Below are 17,484 nucleotides of genomic sequence, written 5' to 3' on the forward strand. Positions count from 1 at the left end.
AAGACGCGCGACGTCTCCATTAAGCAGGAGCGGGGTTAGTTTGTCCAATCAGGTCTACTCAGTCGTAAAGTATAACCTCACAACAAACAAACAAAATTAGATGCATGATGAAGGAAGTTGACAGGGGTTTGAGTTTAATTAAAAAAAATTAAATAAAATATATCAAATAAATTATATAAAATAAAAATAAACTAAAATATATTAAATAAAATATATAAAATAAGATATATAAAATAAAAAAAAATAAAATATATAAAATAAAATATCTAAAATAAAAAATAAACTAAAATATAAAAAATTAAATATATAAAATAAAAAAATTTAAAATATATATAAAATTAAATATATAAAATAACAAATAAAATATATAAAATAAAAAATAAAATAAAATATATAAAATAAAATATGTAAAATAAAATAAAATATATAAAATAAAATAAATAAATAAATTCAGACCCTAGTCTGAGTGCGAATTGCTTGCCGATGCCGAGTCTCGATTTTCTCCTTGACTTTAGAAGCCATTTTGGTTTGAAGCGACCATTTTAGGATTGTTTTAACCATTTCGTTAAACTCCTCGAGATTCTATCCAACCAAATTTGTAGTGTGTATACTAGACGGATGGGGCGAAACGTCGCGTGTGCATGCAAATTTGGATGTCTCGTCATAAAGCGGTAAACTCAGAACAGCCCTGTGTTCCGTGTCATCATGTGACGAGTACAACAAAGCCTGGTCGTGTAAAGTGTTGTGTTCTTTTAAGAGTCTGCCTCGTCGTGATGAAGGACACGTCTGCTCAAAGGCTAACTCGCTAACCCCCTCCACCCTTTATTTTTCCTCCCTATTACTCATGAGCGCTTCATTGAGCGAGGCTAAAAGGCTGCTCTAGCAGAAGCAGTCAATATGCTCCACACTGCTTCATCTTCTTTATCTTCTTTCTTTTATTCCCGCTCTTGCAAACAATTCCTTTCACGCTAAACGGTTGCGGCGGCAGCGGCACAGGAACGCCACGCTCCCGCCGCGCACGTAATTAGAAATATTCCAAGAGCCTTGTGTACACGCTGGAGTTATTAAAAAGAAGAAAAAAAAGAAGAAGAAATTAAATGTGTTTGTATTTTGTCGTGCTCCTTTGAAAGCACCTCGGCTCTGTTAGCGTCGCTAACGGCAACCGGCTCCTTCGTTAAAGGCGCAGTTGTAGAGAGCAGATAACGTTCTTCTGCGATTTAATCATTAAACGACCAAATGCGATCCGCGATTGTGTAATCAATCAAACATGACACCTTTGACCTTTCGGATGTGAGAATCTCTCTCTCATATGTTCTTAAGTCTTTTTTCCAATGCAAACGTCATCTATTGAGCCAACTAATTTTGCCGAATTTCTGAAGCTCTCTTTTGTCTACCTCGCAGGTAAAGGAATACCTGAACAGTCAAGAATCTGCCAAGAGTGCCCGGGTGAGTCCAGCCTGCGTACTTGTATCTACTTTTTTTTCCCCCTTTTACGGTTGCCAGCAGTCAGCACACGTCCGTAGTGTGACAATGTGCATGCCGTAGATAGAAACTAGACAAGTGACACAAGGTGATGTCGCGTTCCTATGGGAGAGAAGGAACGCGATGTAGAATGTCGTCAAAGTATTTCTTTGAACAGGTACCAGAAATTAGAAACTCATTAGTAAAATAAATAAAAATTACAGCTCAAATGTATTTGAACGTGAGCAATAACTACCTAGGACCTACCACCTTATTGTATTTTTAATTTTTATTTTTTTATGAAATGATTGAAAAAACATTATTTTTATAAAAATGCATTCATTGAATTTGATTTGAACAGACCAAAACCTCCCTGTCATATTTTGCAATATCATAATAATTACAGTCATGCACATTTAAAAAATAAATAAATTTAAAAAAAAAATATATATATATATATATATATATATATATATACATATATTTAATTCATAGCTAATGGCGTCCAACCATATTTGAATTTATTGGAAATAAAATCATGAAAAATATTAGTACTCAAATAACCATAAAAGGTCAATAAATCCACCACATTTCTTATTTTATTACGCAATAAAATAATTAAAATGTGCTTGGAAAAGGCTACTACTTCGTTCTAACATGCTGCCATTTTGAAGGGGATGTTAATTTCCCAAATTAAGTCTCACTTCCGCCGTCTTCTGGCGCCATCTCCTCAGAGGTGGTGGCTCTTTGGTTTGGGGTGTCGCTTAGCGTAGAGGGGAAGATTGACTCTCTGTGGGATGGGGGGGGGGCTTAAATAAATAAATAAAAAAATTAAAAAATGTGCGCTACAAATGGCTCATTGATTCCTCCTCTAATAAGTGGCGCTAATTAGCACAGGCGCTAATTAGCTATGAATCACACCGTTGACAGCCAAGCGGGTTCTGGCAGCATGAAAAAGACACATCCGACAAAAATAAATAAATAAATAAAAAATAATGAATACGCACATAGTAACCAAGGTCGTCCCTCTCCAAATTCCTCGAATAAATGTTGTAATTTGGTGTGTGAAAGGGTCGAACGAAAGTTGAATTTTTGTTTTTCACCAGCTCAACATTTGGCGCTACGGAGACTTCCGCGCCGACGACGCCGACGAATTTGGCTTCAGGCGCTAACATCGACACGGGAAAAAGAATTTTCACAAAAACAAACAAAACTACAAAAACGACCATCCAATCAACGCCATTCCAAAGACCAACTTGGACATTTAGTCGGTGGGGGCGGGGGGGCAACAGCAGGGGGAGAGAGCGACTGACTGGACAGAAGAATTCAAACTATAAAACAAAAACAACAAAAAAAAAAGCAACCTAAAAAAAGCTCCCTTTTTAAATTGTGAACATCATGGGAAAAAAAAGGCATGCTTGCGTCGTTTCCGCTGATTTTGTGCGCCATTTGATAATTCCGAGGCTTTTGGGCGACGGCCTCTCCTTCAATCCCTGCCTTTTCTTCAAGGACAAATGTTCCGTTTATTTTTATTTTATTTTATTTTTTTTTTTGCGGTAACGACAAACGATCGCTTCCCGTAATGTAAATTTAGCGACAAACGGAACAAGGACAAAAAAGGGCGACTGTCTTGGAGTGTAAATCGTGTGCAACGGTTGACGTTTTGTCGTCAAAAAGTGTCACGCCGCCTTGTCGGCTTTCTCCCGTCTTCTCTCTTCGTCTGTAAAGTTTTCCATTCTGTAGCGACGTTGGCGGGCTAGCCATCTTTTCTGTCTTACATTTGTCTCCTCACTTCTATTAAAAAGTTCAATAAAATCAGCTAAGTGTGACCCCTCCCCCTTCCTTTTTTTTTTTTTTGATGGTTTTTCCTTTTATTTAAAAAGCGTCTAAATCCAGAAGCGTAAACACCGTGAATAATCATTACGGGCCAAAATAAAAAAAAGTAGAATAAAAAAAACCCACGGCCGCGCAGAGGCGCTCATAAACATTTAATACGAGCCCTCGTAGAAGTAAATGCGCCGTTTCACATGAAATGAATGTTAAGCGCGCTTGGCGTAAAGCGGCTCACTTAGCGGCATAATTCATGAGTGCCGTGATGACGACGACGAGGCAGACGGGCGGCCACGCTAAACACACCAATCAGGCTCGCTCGCCATCAAGGGTTTATGCGAAGCTCTACATCAGCGAGCGGCTGCCGTGGCATGTTTACAACAGTCGGGCCTTAAAATAGCGCGCAAATAAAAAGCAAGATGCTGCAGCCTCGCTTTTAATTTTATTTCTTTAATTTATCATTTTTAAGCTTTCTTTTTGTAACTTTTTTTTTCGCTGTATGAGCGTTAGTTTTGGCTCTATACACATACTTTTATTGATTTCGGGTATCGATTGTGAATTCCAAACTCGATTCCATCGCGAGGGCCCAATTTGATTGGATTTTCGATTCACTTTGTTTGATCGTCAATTCAGTTCAAGATTTCCTGCGGTAACAATTTTACTGTCATATAAAGACATTTTCAGAAGAAGCCATGTTGCAAATATTTGAGATTTTTTTATTATATATATATATATATTTATTTTATTTTTATTATTTTTATTAGATTTCCCACAATAATAATATTATGTTATTAGTCAATCACAGTTTTTTTTTTTTCTCTTAAATTTAATCTTAACTTACCCATCGTAGCGTAGTGGTGTCCTGCCTGACATCTTCCCCAAATTAAATTTTTACTATTTAAAGAAAAAAAATGTCATTTAACATGACATTGGTCTGAGCATCGCAAAATTAATAATTAAGTTTTGCTGCAGAACAAATGAGCTGAGCTTATTTTGACGAGTGGATATTCAAATTCTCTTATGCCAATAGCCCATGGCATCGTCGCTATTTTGTTTTCGATTCATTTATATCAGTCATCCTTGCCGGACGACCAAGCGTCAGCGCAGGCAACCCTCCCAAGCGTGCGCAGGTACGTCATTTAAAACAAAGCTAAGTCTGATTAGCATGTTAGCATCCCACCCTGATGCTCTTTTCTTTCCAGGTGCCTCCAAGAGATGCCCAAATCAAAGATGGCGCCGTCGGAATTTGCAAGTTGAGGTGAGGAATTTTCATCGTGTCATTTTTCAGTTTTTACGCAGCAACGTAGATCGACAGCACAGCTCGCATTTGCCCAACTACTTATCGCTAGGAAGAATTCACAAGGCTCAGTCATAACTTCCCCATGAAAAAAAAATGGAACATAACAGTGAATCATCTTCGTGTTTTTTTTGTTTTTTTTATATAACTTTTGTGCCAGAGTCAAAAAGACCAAACCAAGTGTAACTGTGAAAAAAAACAAAATTGATTTTCACACTTTCTCCCACTCTGTGTGAGGCACCCACTCCGTCGTTTCATTTAATTCACTTTTGCAATTTAACTTAAAGCAGCCAGCTGAAAAATGGTGAGTGTTAACGTCTTAGCAAGTTAGCTTTAAAAAAAAATGTAAAAAAAAAAATATCGCACTTAAAGAAAAAATAAAATCTCACTAATTATTGCCTTTACATCCTGAAAACAAATTTAATTGAGTTGTTGGGAGAAGCGCAAGAATCCGGTCGTGGAGCATCACGGACGCCGCGCACTTTTCACCGTCAATTAGCAGCGCGACCGCAAAAAGCTGCAGCAGCCGCCGCATCGCCTCCAGCCGCTGCTTTGAATTGTCAATCGCCATGGCGACAGGTGCCCGTTGACATGAGCGCCTGCCCCACCCCTTCGCAGCTTGTCTGTTTCCCCGGCAACCCACACGGATATATTAAAAGAATAATTATTTGATTTCGTGTGTGTTCTTTAGACACACAAAGTGACTCGCACGCTAACTTTGATATTCCCGCCCTTTTCGGCGCGACGGGCGCCAACGGGATAACGAGCCCAGTGGACGACCTTGTTGAACGCGCCAGACGCACGTTAAAGTCAAATAGCCGGCGGGTCTGACGACGCTTAACTTGGTTTGTTGGTCAACAGCAGCGCTAATTTATGCGGGGCCGGCGCGCTTTTGATTGCCGCCATCCCATAATGCAAACTGGTAGCAGGGGTCTCGTCGTGGCATTAAAAGTTGTCCCCTTGCCGTTTGTCACGCATGTATTAGCCTTTACATGATTGATTGAATTCTTGCTCTTTGTATCCAAGAAAAAAAAAAAAGGAGAGAAAAAGCCCAAATGAGGGCAAACGGGGAATACCCGGCAGAGCGTAGCTAATTAGCTAGCATTAACATATGCAAATGAGGGTGGCTGTCGTGTGTACAAAGCTGCACTGGCGGTAAACACGGGCTTAGCGCTTTTAAACACTTTTAAGTGCCGCTAATTACGTTTCGTGTTCAAACACGCAAACGGGGAAACGCTGTTTACGTCCGCTGTGGGGGGGGTGATAACTAAAGACTAACTAAAGTCTAAACGTCAGACATGTCAAACGAGTGGTTTTGTTTTTTTTGGTTGCTATGGTAACCATATATTAAACAAGTGAAAATTTGTAAAGGATTATTTTAAATATGCAAATTTTGTCTGAAGGTGAATCAAAAATAACAAAGGTGTGCTTTGACGTTTTCAATCTTCCCACTTTGCCGCTCCCGATCCAACGTGAGCTGGAGTTCTTCCTCTTCCGAGAAGTCTTTCCCCTGCCGGCGGTAATTAATAAATATCGATTAGCGGCGATGTTGCGAGCTCGTTAACGCACAAAATCCTCCAAAGCCAATGTCAACCCTTTAATGAGACGCTGAGCCGTGGTGGCCAAGGGCAGCAAACAAAACTCTTTATTTCAGAATTATAGAGACAAAAAAATAGTGCGCTACGACAAAAAAAATCTAAAGCCAATTTGAATAATTAGAAGAAAAAAAAACGTTTGGGAATGGTGAGCGTTGACAAGGAATATGTGTCGATGACTCTTTTGCTAATTGTCATTCAAGTTGTAGTTTCGCATTAATAATAAATTGAAAATCAATACTCATTACGAATGTAAAAAAAAATCATTTTGATTTAACCTCCGCACCCACAGGAGGCAGTATAGGACAAGTCTGTGACCATAAAATACCATTTTTATTGTAGATATTTGAGATGAGAGGAAATTCTTGAAAGTTTGCCGGAAGTTCATAGCTCACACCAGCGTGGTCTCCTCAGGCAGGAGTGGAGGACGTGCGTTCTCGCGCTGTCTGGTACAAAGAGTTCAGCCTCATGTTGCCGTGGTTACGCTGGAACTGTCGAGTTGATGTTGCATGCTTTTTCTGCTCCGTTCTTATGGCGACCGTCCTTGCTGTCTGAATGTGGCTAATTTGACGTCTCCGCTCACTCCAAATCAATAGAAGAAAATCAAATGATTCTGCCGCTTCACCGCTCAAACGACGCCAGGCACCTTGGTTGCCGTGGAGATGTTCCCATCACGCCACGATATCCTCCAAGGACACGCCCACCATTCCCCGAGGGCTACGTAACCGTTTGACACGTCAGACCGAAGTTCGGCGAGTGTTAAAAGTTAAAATCGTCAGCGACTGGCCCGGAAGAAAGCTCCTCACCGGTTGTTAGATTGCGGACACGAGCTGGCCGTGTTCTCATCTGCCGCCGCTAATTAGTCGCCGGGCTCGCCAAGACCATTAGCCCGGCAAAATGCTCCCGACAAACGAACAGACGCCGCGCCATCCACGGAGTGTTTATCCAGCGGGCCGTCCCGCACGGTTTCCTGTCCGACATTCTATTTGCAGCCAATTAGGAAGCTTCTTTTTTAATCAGGCGCCTGTCCAGACGCCTTTGTTGCTTTGTGGAGACAGACAATTGCTCGCCAGTAGGATCGGAAGCAATAATAATAAAGATTGAACAAGATAAACGCCACTGCATCGGGTTTGGTCATCGTCCGACTTGCCCGTCAACCAAATGGCTGACGATTTTTGTCTATGCATTCTTAGTTAAAATTCTTGTAGCTTTTCTCACATTTAATTTCTTCAGGCTTCTGATTGGCTGAATGGCGCCTTTGATTATGATGTTTTTAAATATGTTAAAATAAAAATTAATAAAACCATTTTTTTTTAGATATATTATATATTTTTTTTGTAAACACATTTAACATTAAAATAAGTTAATGTATAACATAAGAAATAATAAATATAATAATTTTTTTTACGTTTTCGTATATTTTTTTTTTTAAACAATCAAGTGGAATTTTCTTTCGCACCATTTCAAGCTAATAAAGCAGTTGGCAACCACGTCATGTTCATTTTGCTTTTCCAGTTAAAATTTTCAACCCATTGCCTTCCCTATTGACACACAAAATGTCAATGCAAGACGACCCTTATTGAATTTCAGCGGTGGCCGTCAACCTAACCCTCATAAATCTGCCGGAGCGTGAAAAATGTTCGTATGGTGGGGACACCCACATCAGCTCCATTTAGCATTCGTTAGGCACGTCGCTGCGGCTGACACACGAGCGCCGTAATTAAATGTGACTTGTCATCTCTCCAGCTCAAACAAATTAAATGCAGACACGCCCTCCCTGGAGGGGGGGGTGTCGACAAAAGCGAAATCCTCCGGTGGCGCCAACTTGACATTTATTCGATCAGAGTTCAATGCTTAAAAATGAAATAATGTCGAAGGACTTTTTAGAAGATTCCTTTTAAGAAAAAGTTATTTGCATGTTTTAGAACAGTTTTTTCTGTCCTGCTTATCCAAATTCAGCGTCAAACTAAACATAAAACCGAGAAATTATTAATTAATTATTATTATCAAAAAATAAATGCATGGCTTTGCCTTAGTGTGATCGGGGCATCCCTCAGTTTCGTTTTTTTTTTCGAGGGAAGTAAGAACGGATTAAAACCATTTCCATTCATTTCACTGGGGAACAATTATGTGAGTTTTGGTTTGCATTTTCAGTTGAGCCACGGATTGAATTAAACTCAAATCTTCAAGGCACTACTGTACATGGAAAAAAAAATGACAGTGGGTCATATTTTCGGGGCCTTTTATAACGCCTGCGGTGATGTTTTTATTTTGTTTGTTTTATAACCCATGCTTCGGTGCATTGTGTTAACACACACACGCACACACACTGCAATGACTAGGCTCATTTTTTTTTTTTTCAAAGAAAAAAAAATATGCAAGTGAAGTGCTCTTCCACAAAAACTACAAATACAATATAGTGGCAGGGGGACACAAATGAGCACATTTTGATGTGATTTGAGATATTTTGTGTTTTTGCAGCACGCTCACGCACACTTGACCGCCACGTGACCTGGCGCCACCAGCTAGCATGCAAATTTGGCCCTAGGCTTGTGCACAGCAGGCGCAACTGTACGTGTCAGCATGTTGTGTGTGTACGTGAGACACTGTAGGTGGGATGCACCGGTCGCCCGCACGCATGTACGCACGCAGGCATCCTCCAGGGCCACATGAAGCAGCAACAGTCACGGGGGTTCTTGTTTCAAGATGAAGTCACGCAAGCTTTATTGATTTATTTGGATTTTTTTTTCCGTCTTCTCCATAGGGATGAAGATGACGACCCTGGCTCGTATAAAAGCAAGCCGCCCCCCACACCCGCCCCAAATCTGTTCCTCCACGCTGGCAGCAGATGTCTGAGCTGGAAGCGCCCGAGAGCAAGCACGGCGGCGCCATGGTGTACATTGAGCATTGAATATTGTTTGCAAATCAAATGTGTTGTTGCCTCGGGGGTGCCTTGCTCGGATGTGTTTGTTGATGTCATGGCGGTTGGGGGGGGTACAACAAACGGTTACGCCAGCCATTCGGTTGGTTAGCCCAAAAGATAACTGCTGACATCATGCGTGCTTTGTAATATTTTTGTTAGTGTGCTTGTGTATTATTGACCTACTTTTTTTTTAATACATGACATCGTTTAAAATAGGCTTTGTCGTGATAATGTGATGCATTTGTTTACGAGACACATGATTTTATTTTTTTTTAAATAACCGATCAGTTTAGTCGATTAGCTGTATAAAGTGCACTACTTAGCTGCAGCTTCGGTCTAAAAAAAATACAACAACAAAAAGATTTGAAACAACTCGTCTTTCCGCAATCTAGCTGCCGATATGGCTGTAATTTTTTTGCCTTAATATTTTAGACACAAAAAAATCGGACCGAAAACCTCGACGGCGGTATTGTGCGTGTTGTAGTTCGCCCCTGAACGCGAAGAAGTCGCATCCAAACCAACGAAGAAGAATTGCGCGCCGCACCCTCTCGCGGAACGTCCATGGCCAAACTTCGTCCAGAAAAGTAACGAGTCGACTCAAGTGCAACACTTGCAATAAGATTAAATTTTTAAATTGCACTCAACTAACCCAATAAGACACGCCACCGTGTGAAGACGTTTGGCGTTGTACGAGTTAGCTAGCTAGCACCTGAGTTAGCTAGCTAGCAGTCTTAGCTAGCTAGCACCTGTGTTAGCCGGACAGCTAGCTAACTAGCTAGCACCAGTGTTAGCCATGCCCGACCCTCGCACTTGTCAAGTCACTATCAGGCAAGTAAAACATGAATTATCGCAGTAATAAGTGCGTTTAAAACAATGATTTTAAGTCCTAAAACGGTTGGTCAAAGCTAATGAATGCATGCAAACGTGTGTTTTTTTAACCAAACTTATGTGGCATTAACTTTGCAGCTACCAATGAAACTGCTTTGGTTAGCATCTAACACCAATAAGCGTTCACGTTTTAATGGTTGATGAGCCGCTTGTACCTTCCACTTAAGTGTGCACATGTTTTTTAATATTGAATAATTAAAAAAAAAATATTAACTGAAATATTTTTTCCACAGCATCTGTCGACTACTAAGCACATTGTTTAATCTTTACATGCTCATCTTTTTTGGAGTTGCGTTGACTTTAAATATTACCTATATGTAAAATTAAATTACCTAATAGTTGCCCTCATTTAAAAAAAAAAAAGGATAGGCTATCCAGCAATATAAAATACTTATATATTGTGACATACTGGCCTAATATGTATGTATATAAAATATATATATATATATATACACACACACACGTACACATTATGATTTTCTTTTATTCAATGTCGCCCGTCTGGCTGTAATGTGTTAAACAAATGATTTCTACTCTCTGCCACCCACGGCATTCCTTGATCACACAATAAAACGCATTTTTAGGTACAATTATGTTTTAATCAAATGTATGAGGAAACCACATGACGTTAATGGCAACATTTCCTGTTACTTCCTCACAATTAGACTCAAAACTCCCCACCCACAGTTAACATTTATTACTTTCCACAAGGCTTCCTGATTAAAGTGAAAAACGCTGTTATGTCATTATCACCTTTTTTCCTCGCGATAATCGAAAGGAAGGATGCGAACCGATGTTAGTGATTAGGGGTGGAGCCTATTAATCCATCTTTTTTTCTCATTCAGATGCTGTAGATTTTGAATGTATGTGATGAGGTGCCAACATTAACAAGGCACCCATTCATTCAATTCAATGCATTTTAACTGTTTTTTTTTTTTTCGTCAAGGTCTTCTTGTTCTTGTTGGATGTGACTGAGCGCTTCTGAGGCACGAAGCAATGCAGCCGGGATGACATGTCCATAAAAAGGTAAAAAAAAAAAAAAAAAAAAAGTGCTGGAGTGTGTGGTGACAGACTGTATGCTGCCATACTAGGCTCTGCCCCAGTTTCAGTGGGTTGACCTTTTGCAAGTGCAGCTGAGGGTTAGTGCACGGAAATGGCGGCCACATACTGTACTCCGTAGAGCACAGGACAATATACATATTTATAGATTTCTATTTGATTGTAAATGAAGCAGAATGGCTGACATTGCATGGTTAATTGTTAGCTCGCCCACAGGCTGGAAGAAATAATAAACCTTGCTTGGTACTGTGGTTCCCATGACAACCAACAAACTACCTGCACATGTTTGGAGGCACCCTCCACTCACCCCTGATGAGTTTGCGCTAATTCAGGAGGATTGTCTGGCAATGAAAAATGGATGAGCAAATGTATTATAAAAAAAAAAAAAAAATTGCATAGGTGGCTAAATTTGAAGAATAAAAAAACATGAAGTATTTGCAAAATATTGCTTTACCGCCATCTTGTGGCATCTGTAGGCAATTATTTATCACATGATCGCGGCTAACGGCGAAATGGTGTGCCGCTTATGCGTGTGGACTTTTGTGTGCAGGAACAACCCGGCGACTTCATCCGTCAACGCCAGCGCGATGACTCATCGCTCTCAGAATCGGCCCACGAGCAGGTCTGCCATCGTAAGTGGTGCCCCGATGCATCGTGGGAACGAGGAGCCGCCATTCAGCCAAGGGCTAGCTTAGCGTTGTTACTCTCTTAGCGGTTTGGTCAAATCGAATTAAATGTGCTAAATAATAATAACTGGACTGACGTGCTAACGCTAGCCTAATTTTCAGACAAATTACAATAATACAGAGGAGCTACGTTTTTGTAATATGCTGCCCCCCGGTGGATTGGAGGGGATATGTTGTGGATATATATAGTGGATATGTTGTCCCATTTTATTTTGATTTGTGTATTTCAGCTACTTTGTGGTCTATTTGACGACGTTTACAAGTCTGGAAAATTAAATACAGTATTTGGTTTTCTATACGAAACATGACCAATTTCATCCGCCAGGGCACTGAGGGGCAGCAAATTACTTTGAGTTGTCTGATAGTCCAAAATAAACCATTCGATTTACATTATAGAGGAAAAAATGAAAATGGTCGATGCCGTCAAAATGGAGGGTCAAAGCACAAAAATCAGATGATTGAACGCAGCCGTTTGTTTGGTCGAGTGGTCCAATGAGAGCGCCGTTTTGTTGGTGACTAAAATTAAACTCGTTAAGCGCTCTTTGACTCGTTCACAAGCGCGGCAAAGCGTCGCCATTGACGGCAGCGTTTAACTTGACAAGATGCCGCCTCGTCGCCGTGCGGGAATGAATACATCATCACGCGCCGTTATTGAGGGACAGCGTGTGGTCTTCATCGGCACGTTCGTTCACTTCAGTAGGATAAATTTGTGACTTTTTTGGGGGGGGTTGTCAAATAAAACTTTTAATGTTGCGACACATTTTCATAGATTATTGTTTAAAAAAAATATAATATAAAATTCCTCGCAAAGCTATTGTTCTTTATTCCTTTTAAATTGGATTTTGTATATTTTTTAATATTTGATATGCATCATGCGCTCTTTTCCTGAGATGTTTTTTCTTCTTTTTTGATGTCATGCTTTTTCAAGCAAATATATAAAAACGTAAAATGCATTTTTAATACTATTTCAAGACTTCTTCGTGCTTCCGGTTACCATAATGGGCATTTAAAGTTTGGCGTCATGGCGCCCCCCACAGCTTTGGCATGCACATGACGGGCTTAAAGCGTGAAGTCATTTCCGGCGACAATTAGTGAATACAAATCGGGAAAATTATATTTTTGGGATGTATGTCGTGCAGCGGGCGAGCGTTGGTCGTGGCGTTACATGCGACAGACGATCAATAATCGCTCATGAAAATGCTGCCCCGCTTCCAAATCAATCGATGACCCACAAAAAGGCCACGCTGGCGATGTTCCGCATCAAAGCTCGACTACTTGCGGCGAATCAATCGCTTTTACCGCGGACGGACACGGCGGCCGTTAAGATGATGGTGATTGTTATCCCGACAAACCGTATTAGCGGGAATCCACTTGGAATGTATTCTTCCCGATGATTGATGATGGGGTTCACGCTGCGCGGCCGTATCGATCTGTTTCCCGTTTCCGTACTTCTTGCACTGCTGCAATGTGACCACGATAAATATAAATAAATTACAAAAATAAATAAAATCCCTCCACGCGCCGGCCAATGTGCGTCCGAGGTCACCTTGGCCGCATTAGGATTAAATATGATGGCGCGTCTCAGCTCGGGGATTAAGCACCATGTTGTCCGTAAGCCAGGAAGTGAAAGAAATCAACACCCAAACAGATGGAGATGCTGATAAAAAAAAAAGACATATTTGCGATGTATGATTTGTGGTGGATGCTTTTCAAGTGTTCCGATTATGCCGCTCCCATCTCCACAGTGTGCCTAATGAAGTGGCCACCAAATTCTGCCCGCCCCCCAAATTACTTAAGTGGCCACAATATTAGGTACACCCCATGATGACGACGCAGGATGCACCTGTTATTGTGCAAAAGGAAAGTTTAGCTTTGATTAACTCCGGCAGCAGTGCTTATTCTTCGTAGTCTTAACAAACGAGTGAACATAATGTTTTTTTTTTAAATAATTAAAAAAAAAAATTAAATAAAGTCAACCCCGACGTGGCTGTTTTTCGGCTCCCCATTCACCTCGATAAACAAATGACTATTGTATTCAAGTTATTGTTTCATGCACCGAGGCTTTATTTTTGTTTGCATGACAGGATCGGAGCTGTTTTAGACCTCCATGTAGCCGACCGATTGCAGAGTTCGGGATGAGGGATGGCAACCTACTCCAGGACAGGTGTGTGTGTACCATTTTCAGTTTGGGCGGCGCCATATATGCATACTACTTCATTTAAATATGCACACACAACGCCGCTTGACGACCCCTGAAGGAAGTCTCGACAATTTTCATAGACACACCCACTCCTTCAGCTCATCACATTATAGGCCCCACCCACATTGCACTGCCCCTTTTTTTATTTTAAAAAAAAATAAATAAAAATTGTAAAGATATTTTTTTGGTGTGTTGACAGAATGAATGACAAAAGTGTTCTTATTGTAATCAGATATTTATTTCTTTTGCAGCGTCCATGTGAAGCGGCAGACGTTGGAGCACAGTGAGTCCATGCCAGGTCATCCATCCAAGCGGATTTTGATTTTAATTAAAGTTGCTGTATTTGTTGATAATGATGGTGCAACACGAAATCTCTTTGCAGTTTAGGTCAATTGGAGCAGGGGGGGAGTTTGGGAGCTACGGCCAACCCAATTTTGATTGGTGCGACAAAAAGGGGTGTGGTCTTCTTCCTTGGAACCCACATCTCAGGAACTGCTGGATCAGTCTTCACGAAACAGGTATTGTTGGGAAGGGAATTCGACTCGGCATCCAAATTGGTAATCATTTGAACGCTTGGTGTTTATTTTAACATTTTGGCCTAGAATTAACCTTGGAATTTTTTTTTCACGAAATGTAAATCTCCCACGCTCTGTAAAGCATTAAAGTGTCAGATGTGTTGTGTTTTGCTTAGCAGCAATTAGGAGTCAAAATATCCATCACCTCAAATATTTGGAATTAGGGCTGAACGTTTTGAAAAATTTGGCAAAACTGAATTGCAATTTTTCTGGCTGATACTCGATTTTATTGGGCAATGTATAATATAATAATATATCTATATTTTTAAATTTAAGCTTTGGTGCAAAATTTACAATTTCTTCACAATGTGGCGTAACATTTACAAACATGACGGAAAATGCCATTTAAAAAAATTAAATAAAAAAATTAAATAAAATTATTACTGTATTCCGATTGTCAATAAAATCGTTGCTTAAATTAATTAAAAATATAATTTTGAGACCTTTTATTGTGTAGATCTCGAAACTCAATACTCGGCGGTGCAAATATTGATGAGACGTTAAATATTTAATATACATTTGACATCGTCTGCTAAATTGGTAATGTAGCCGTCGTCTTATATTATGTCTCGATGCGTATTGATATCTGTTCATAGCGGCTGCCTCTCACCAGACATCTGTGAAAAGTCGATTGAAGTCACCGAAGTATTTATTTTGCGTCCTTCCCCTACGCTGTATTTTACTTTAGTGATTAGCACGCTTAGCGGCCCCCCGTTTAAACCGCTACTTGTTAGTGGGGTCGTTTATTTGTCGTCACTCAGCTCGTTGTTGCTGCTGTGCAAGATAGCTCGACTTGCACTCGTGTTGTCTGAGATCGCGATTTCACTCCCAAAACGATACATCGTTCAGCCCTAATTGCAATGAATATTTGAGGTTTATGTATACCTTGACCCCTTCTTGCTGCCATCCAAAACATTTTGCATCTCTGAATCTTTTGTTTTATAGAAAACGTGAGGTGACATTTTGTAAGGAAACAAAAAGTCAAATTTCAAGGTGAGATTCAAAATCAAAATGTTAAAATATGCATCAGGCTTTCATAAATGATTGCCGATTTGGATTCCTAGGAATCGTTTACAAGATTGATGCAAAAAACTTATTTGACCTTGTCGATCACATGACCTCAACATTTCTCATGAAATGTAATTTGCAACATGTTCTCTGAAACATCAATGTTTGATATTTTCGAGAATATGTGCGATGTTACATTTGATGAGAAATGTTGGTCATGTGATCGGCAAGGTCAAATTAGTCCAATTTGCTCCGATCTTGTAAACGATTCCTAGGAATCCAAATCGGTAATCATTTTTGAAAGTTTGATGCATATTTTATCATTTTGATTTAGAATCTCACCTTGAAATTTGACTTTTTTTTCCCCTTTCAAAATGTCACCTCACGTTTTCTAGAAAACAAAAGTTTCAGAGATGCAAAATGTTTTGTTTGGCAGCAAGAAGGGGTCAAGGTATACATAGCCTCAAATATTTGAGGTTTTGGATACTTTTGACTCCTAATTGCTGCTCAGCAAAATACAACTCATCTCTGACACTTTAATGTTTTATAGAACATGTGAGATTACATTTCGTTGAAAAAAAGTCCATTTCAAGGTTAAACGAGGGCAAAGTGTTAAAATATGCATCAAACGTTCAAGTGATTCCCAATTTGGCTTCCGTGTTGAATTCCCTTCCCAACAATACTTGTTTTGTGAAGACTGAGCCAGTTGTTGCTGAGATAAGAGTTCCAGGGAAGATGGCTCCTCCCCTTTTTGTCAAACCAATTAAAATTGGCCATGTCGTCGCTCCTAAACCCCGCCCCCTGCTCCGATTGACCTAAAATGTGAGAGGTAGTGTTGTGCCATCACTATCAACAAGCACAGCAACTTTAATTAAAAACAAAATCCGATTGGTTCAAGTGTTTTTATTGAGTGATTGACATTGAATCTTGTCCCTTGCAGGTGAAGACATCAGCCACCGGATGAAGAGGTCGGACTGGCGTGCAGACGGACGACAGCAGATGGGACATGATGCCACTTAAAAAAAAAAATAAACAAGTCGTGTGAATTTTGGACTTCCATTCTAAGTGTCATTCTCTTGCTGTCCATATTTAAGTCAATGTGTGGCCCCTGCAGACCACTTAGTGGTCTTCAATTTCAATGCGTATTCTATTTCTCACACCCACAACGGCCCCCTCCCTACAACCCACCAAGCAGCACGAGGTCTACCAATTGAACCGGGGGGGTCTTCAGTCCTCAAGGGTTGCTTTCTTGGATACTTTACATCTCTTTCAAACAATCAGCAAAGTCCACAGAAGGATAACGACGCCGATCATTGGAATCAGGTGTCTTGCAGCAGGGAGAGGGGCGAAACATCCAGGAAACCCCCCCTCGAGGAACAAGATTGAAGAGCCCCGGTTGCATGGATGGATGTCGCGCCGCTTTGGGGGAGAGTTTCTTGCAAAGGACACATGCTCCAAATTCGGGGCTGTGCTTGACACGCCCACTTTTGCTCAAGACACGCTCAGAATCCTCGCCTCAGTTGGCTCATCACTGATGTTTTTTTTGTGTTCGGTCTACAACATGCGTCTCCGAGTCGGGTCCTCGTGAGCACCTATCCAACCCGTTTTAGATGTTCCCCGGTTCTAACACACCTCATTTAAACTATCAGCTCACAACCCCGCTAACGAGCTGTTGGAATCAGGTGCGTTGGACCAGGGTAACATACAAAACGGGCTGGCTTGGAGCTCACCAGGACCGGACTTGGACGTGAGTCAGAACATCAGCGATGGTCCAACTCAAGCGAGGCTGCAAAGCATTAATTTGGCGCATGTGCGCTTTGCAAGAAACTCGCCTGCAGAGCGCCGCGGCGTCCGTCCACTCAACTGAGGGTCTTCAATCTTGCACCTTGAGCGGGGTTGCCTGGATATATTCCATCGCTCCGTGCCGCAACACCTGATTCAGATGACCGGGCTCGTCGTCGT

The 17,484-nt window shown here is 40.7% G+C and overlaps 2 protein-coding genes and 2 long non-coding RNA genes across 7 annotated transcripts in view; 3 read left to right on the forward strand and 1 right to left on the reverse strand.

Annotated features, from left to right (window-relative positions):
* snd1 (staphylococcal nuclease and tudor domain containing 1) overlaps positions 1-3,290 on the forward strand; it is a 93,958-nt gene extending 90,668 nt beyond the window's left edge. Inside the window, exons 23-24 of the mRNA XM_088282266.1 lie at positions 1,402-1,446; positions 2,568-3,290. Coding sequence (XP_088138392.1) covers positions 1,402-1,446; positions 2,568-2,633 — 111 coding nt within the window. The 3' untranslated portion in view covers positions 2,634-3,290. The remainder of the gene's footprint in view (positions 1-1,401; positions 1,447-2,567) is intronic.
* Positions 3,291-9,368: 6,078 nt separating this feature from the next.
* On the forward strand, positions 9,369-11,744 carry LOC148341377 (uncharacterized). Its single transcript, XR_015839843.1, has 3 exons — positions 9,369-9,934; positions 10,941-11,020; positions 11,604-11,744. It is a non-coding gene; the product is annotated as an uncharacterized LOC148341377 (long non-coding RNA).
* Positions 11,745-13,754: 2,010 nt separating this feature from the next.
* Positions 13,755-16,575, forward strand: LOC148341378 (uncharacterized). Its single transcript, XR_015842020.1, has 3 exons — positions 13,755-13,903; positions 14,191-14,222; positions 16,463-16,575. It is a non-coding gene; the product is annotated as an uncharacterized LOC148341378 (long non-coding RNA).
* Positions 16,410-17,484, reverse strand: part of LOC148341379 (uncharacterized) — a 126,444-nt gene continuing 125,369 nt past the window's right edge. For all 4 annotated transcript variants that reach the window (XM_088288294.1, XM_088288296.1, XM_088288295.1 and 1 more), the window contains one exon: positions 16,410-16,537. The gene's annotated coding sequence lies outside the window, so the exon portion shown is untranslated. The remainder of the gene's footprint in view (positions 16,538-17,484) is intronic.

Source organism: Idiotropiscis lumnitzeri, chromosome 2 (genome assembly GCF_059441095.1).
Source record: "Idiotropiscis lumnitzeri isolate Australia: NSW breed Sydney's pygmy pipehorse chromosome 2, RoL_Ilum_1.0, whole genome shotgun sequence".
Taxonomy (NCBI): domain Eukaryota; kingdom Metazoa; phylum Chordata; class Actinopteri; order Syngnathiformes; family Syngnathidae; genus Idiotropiscis; species Idiotropiscis lumnitzeri.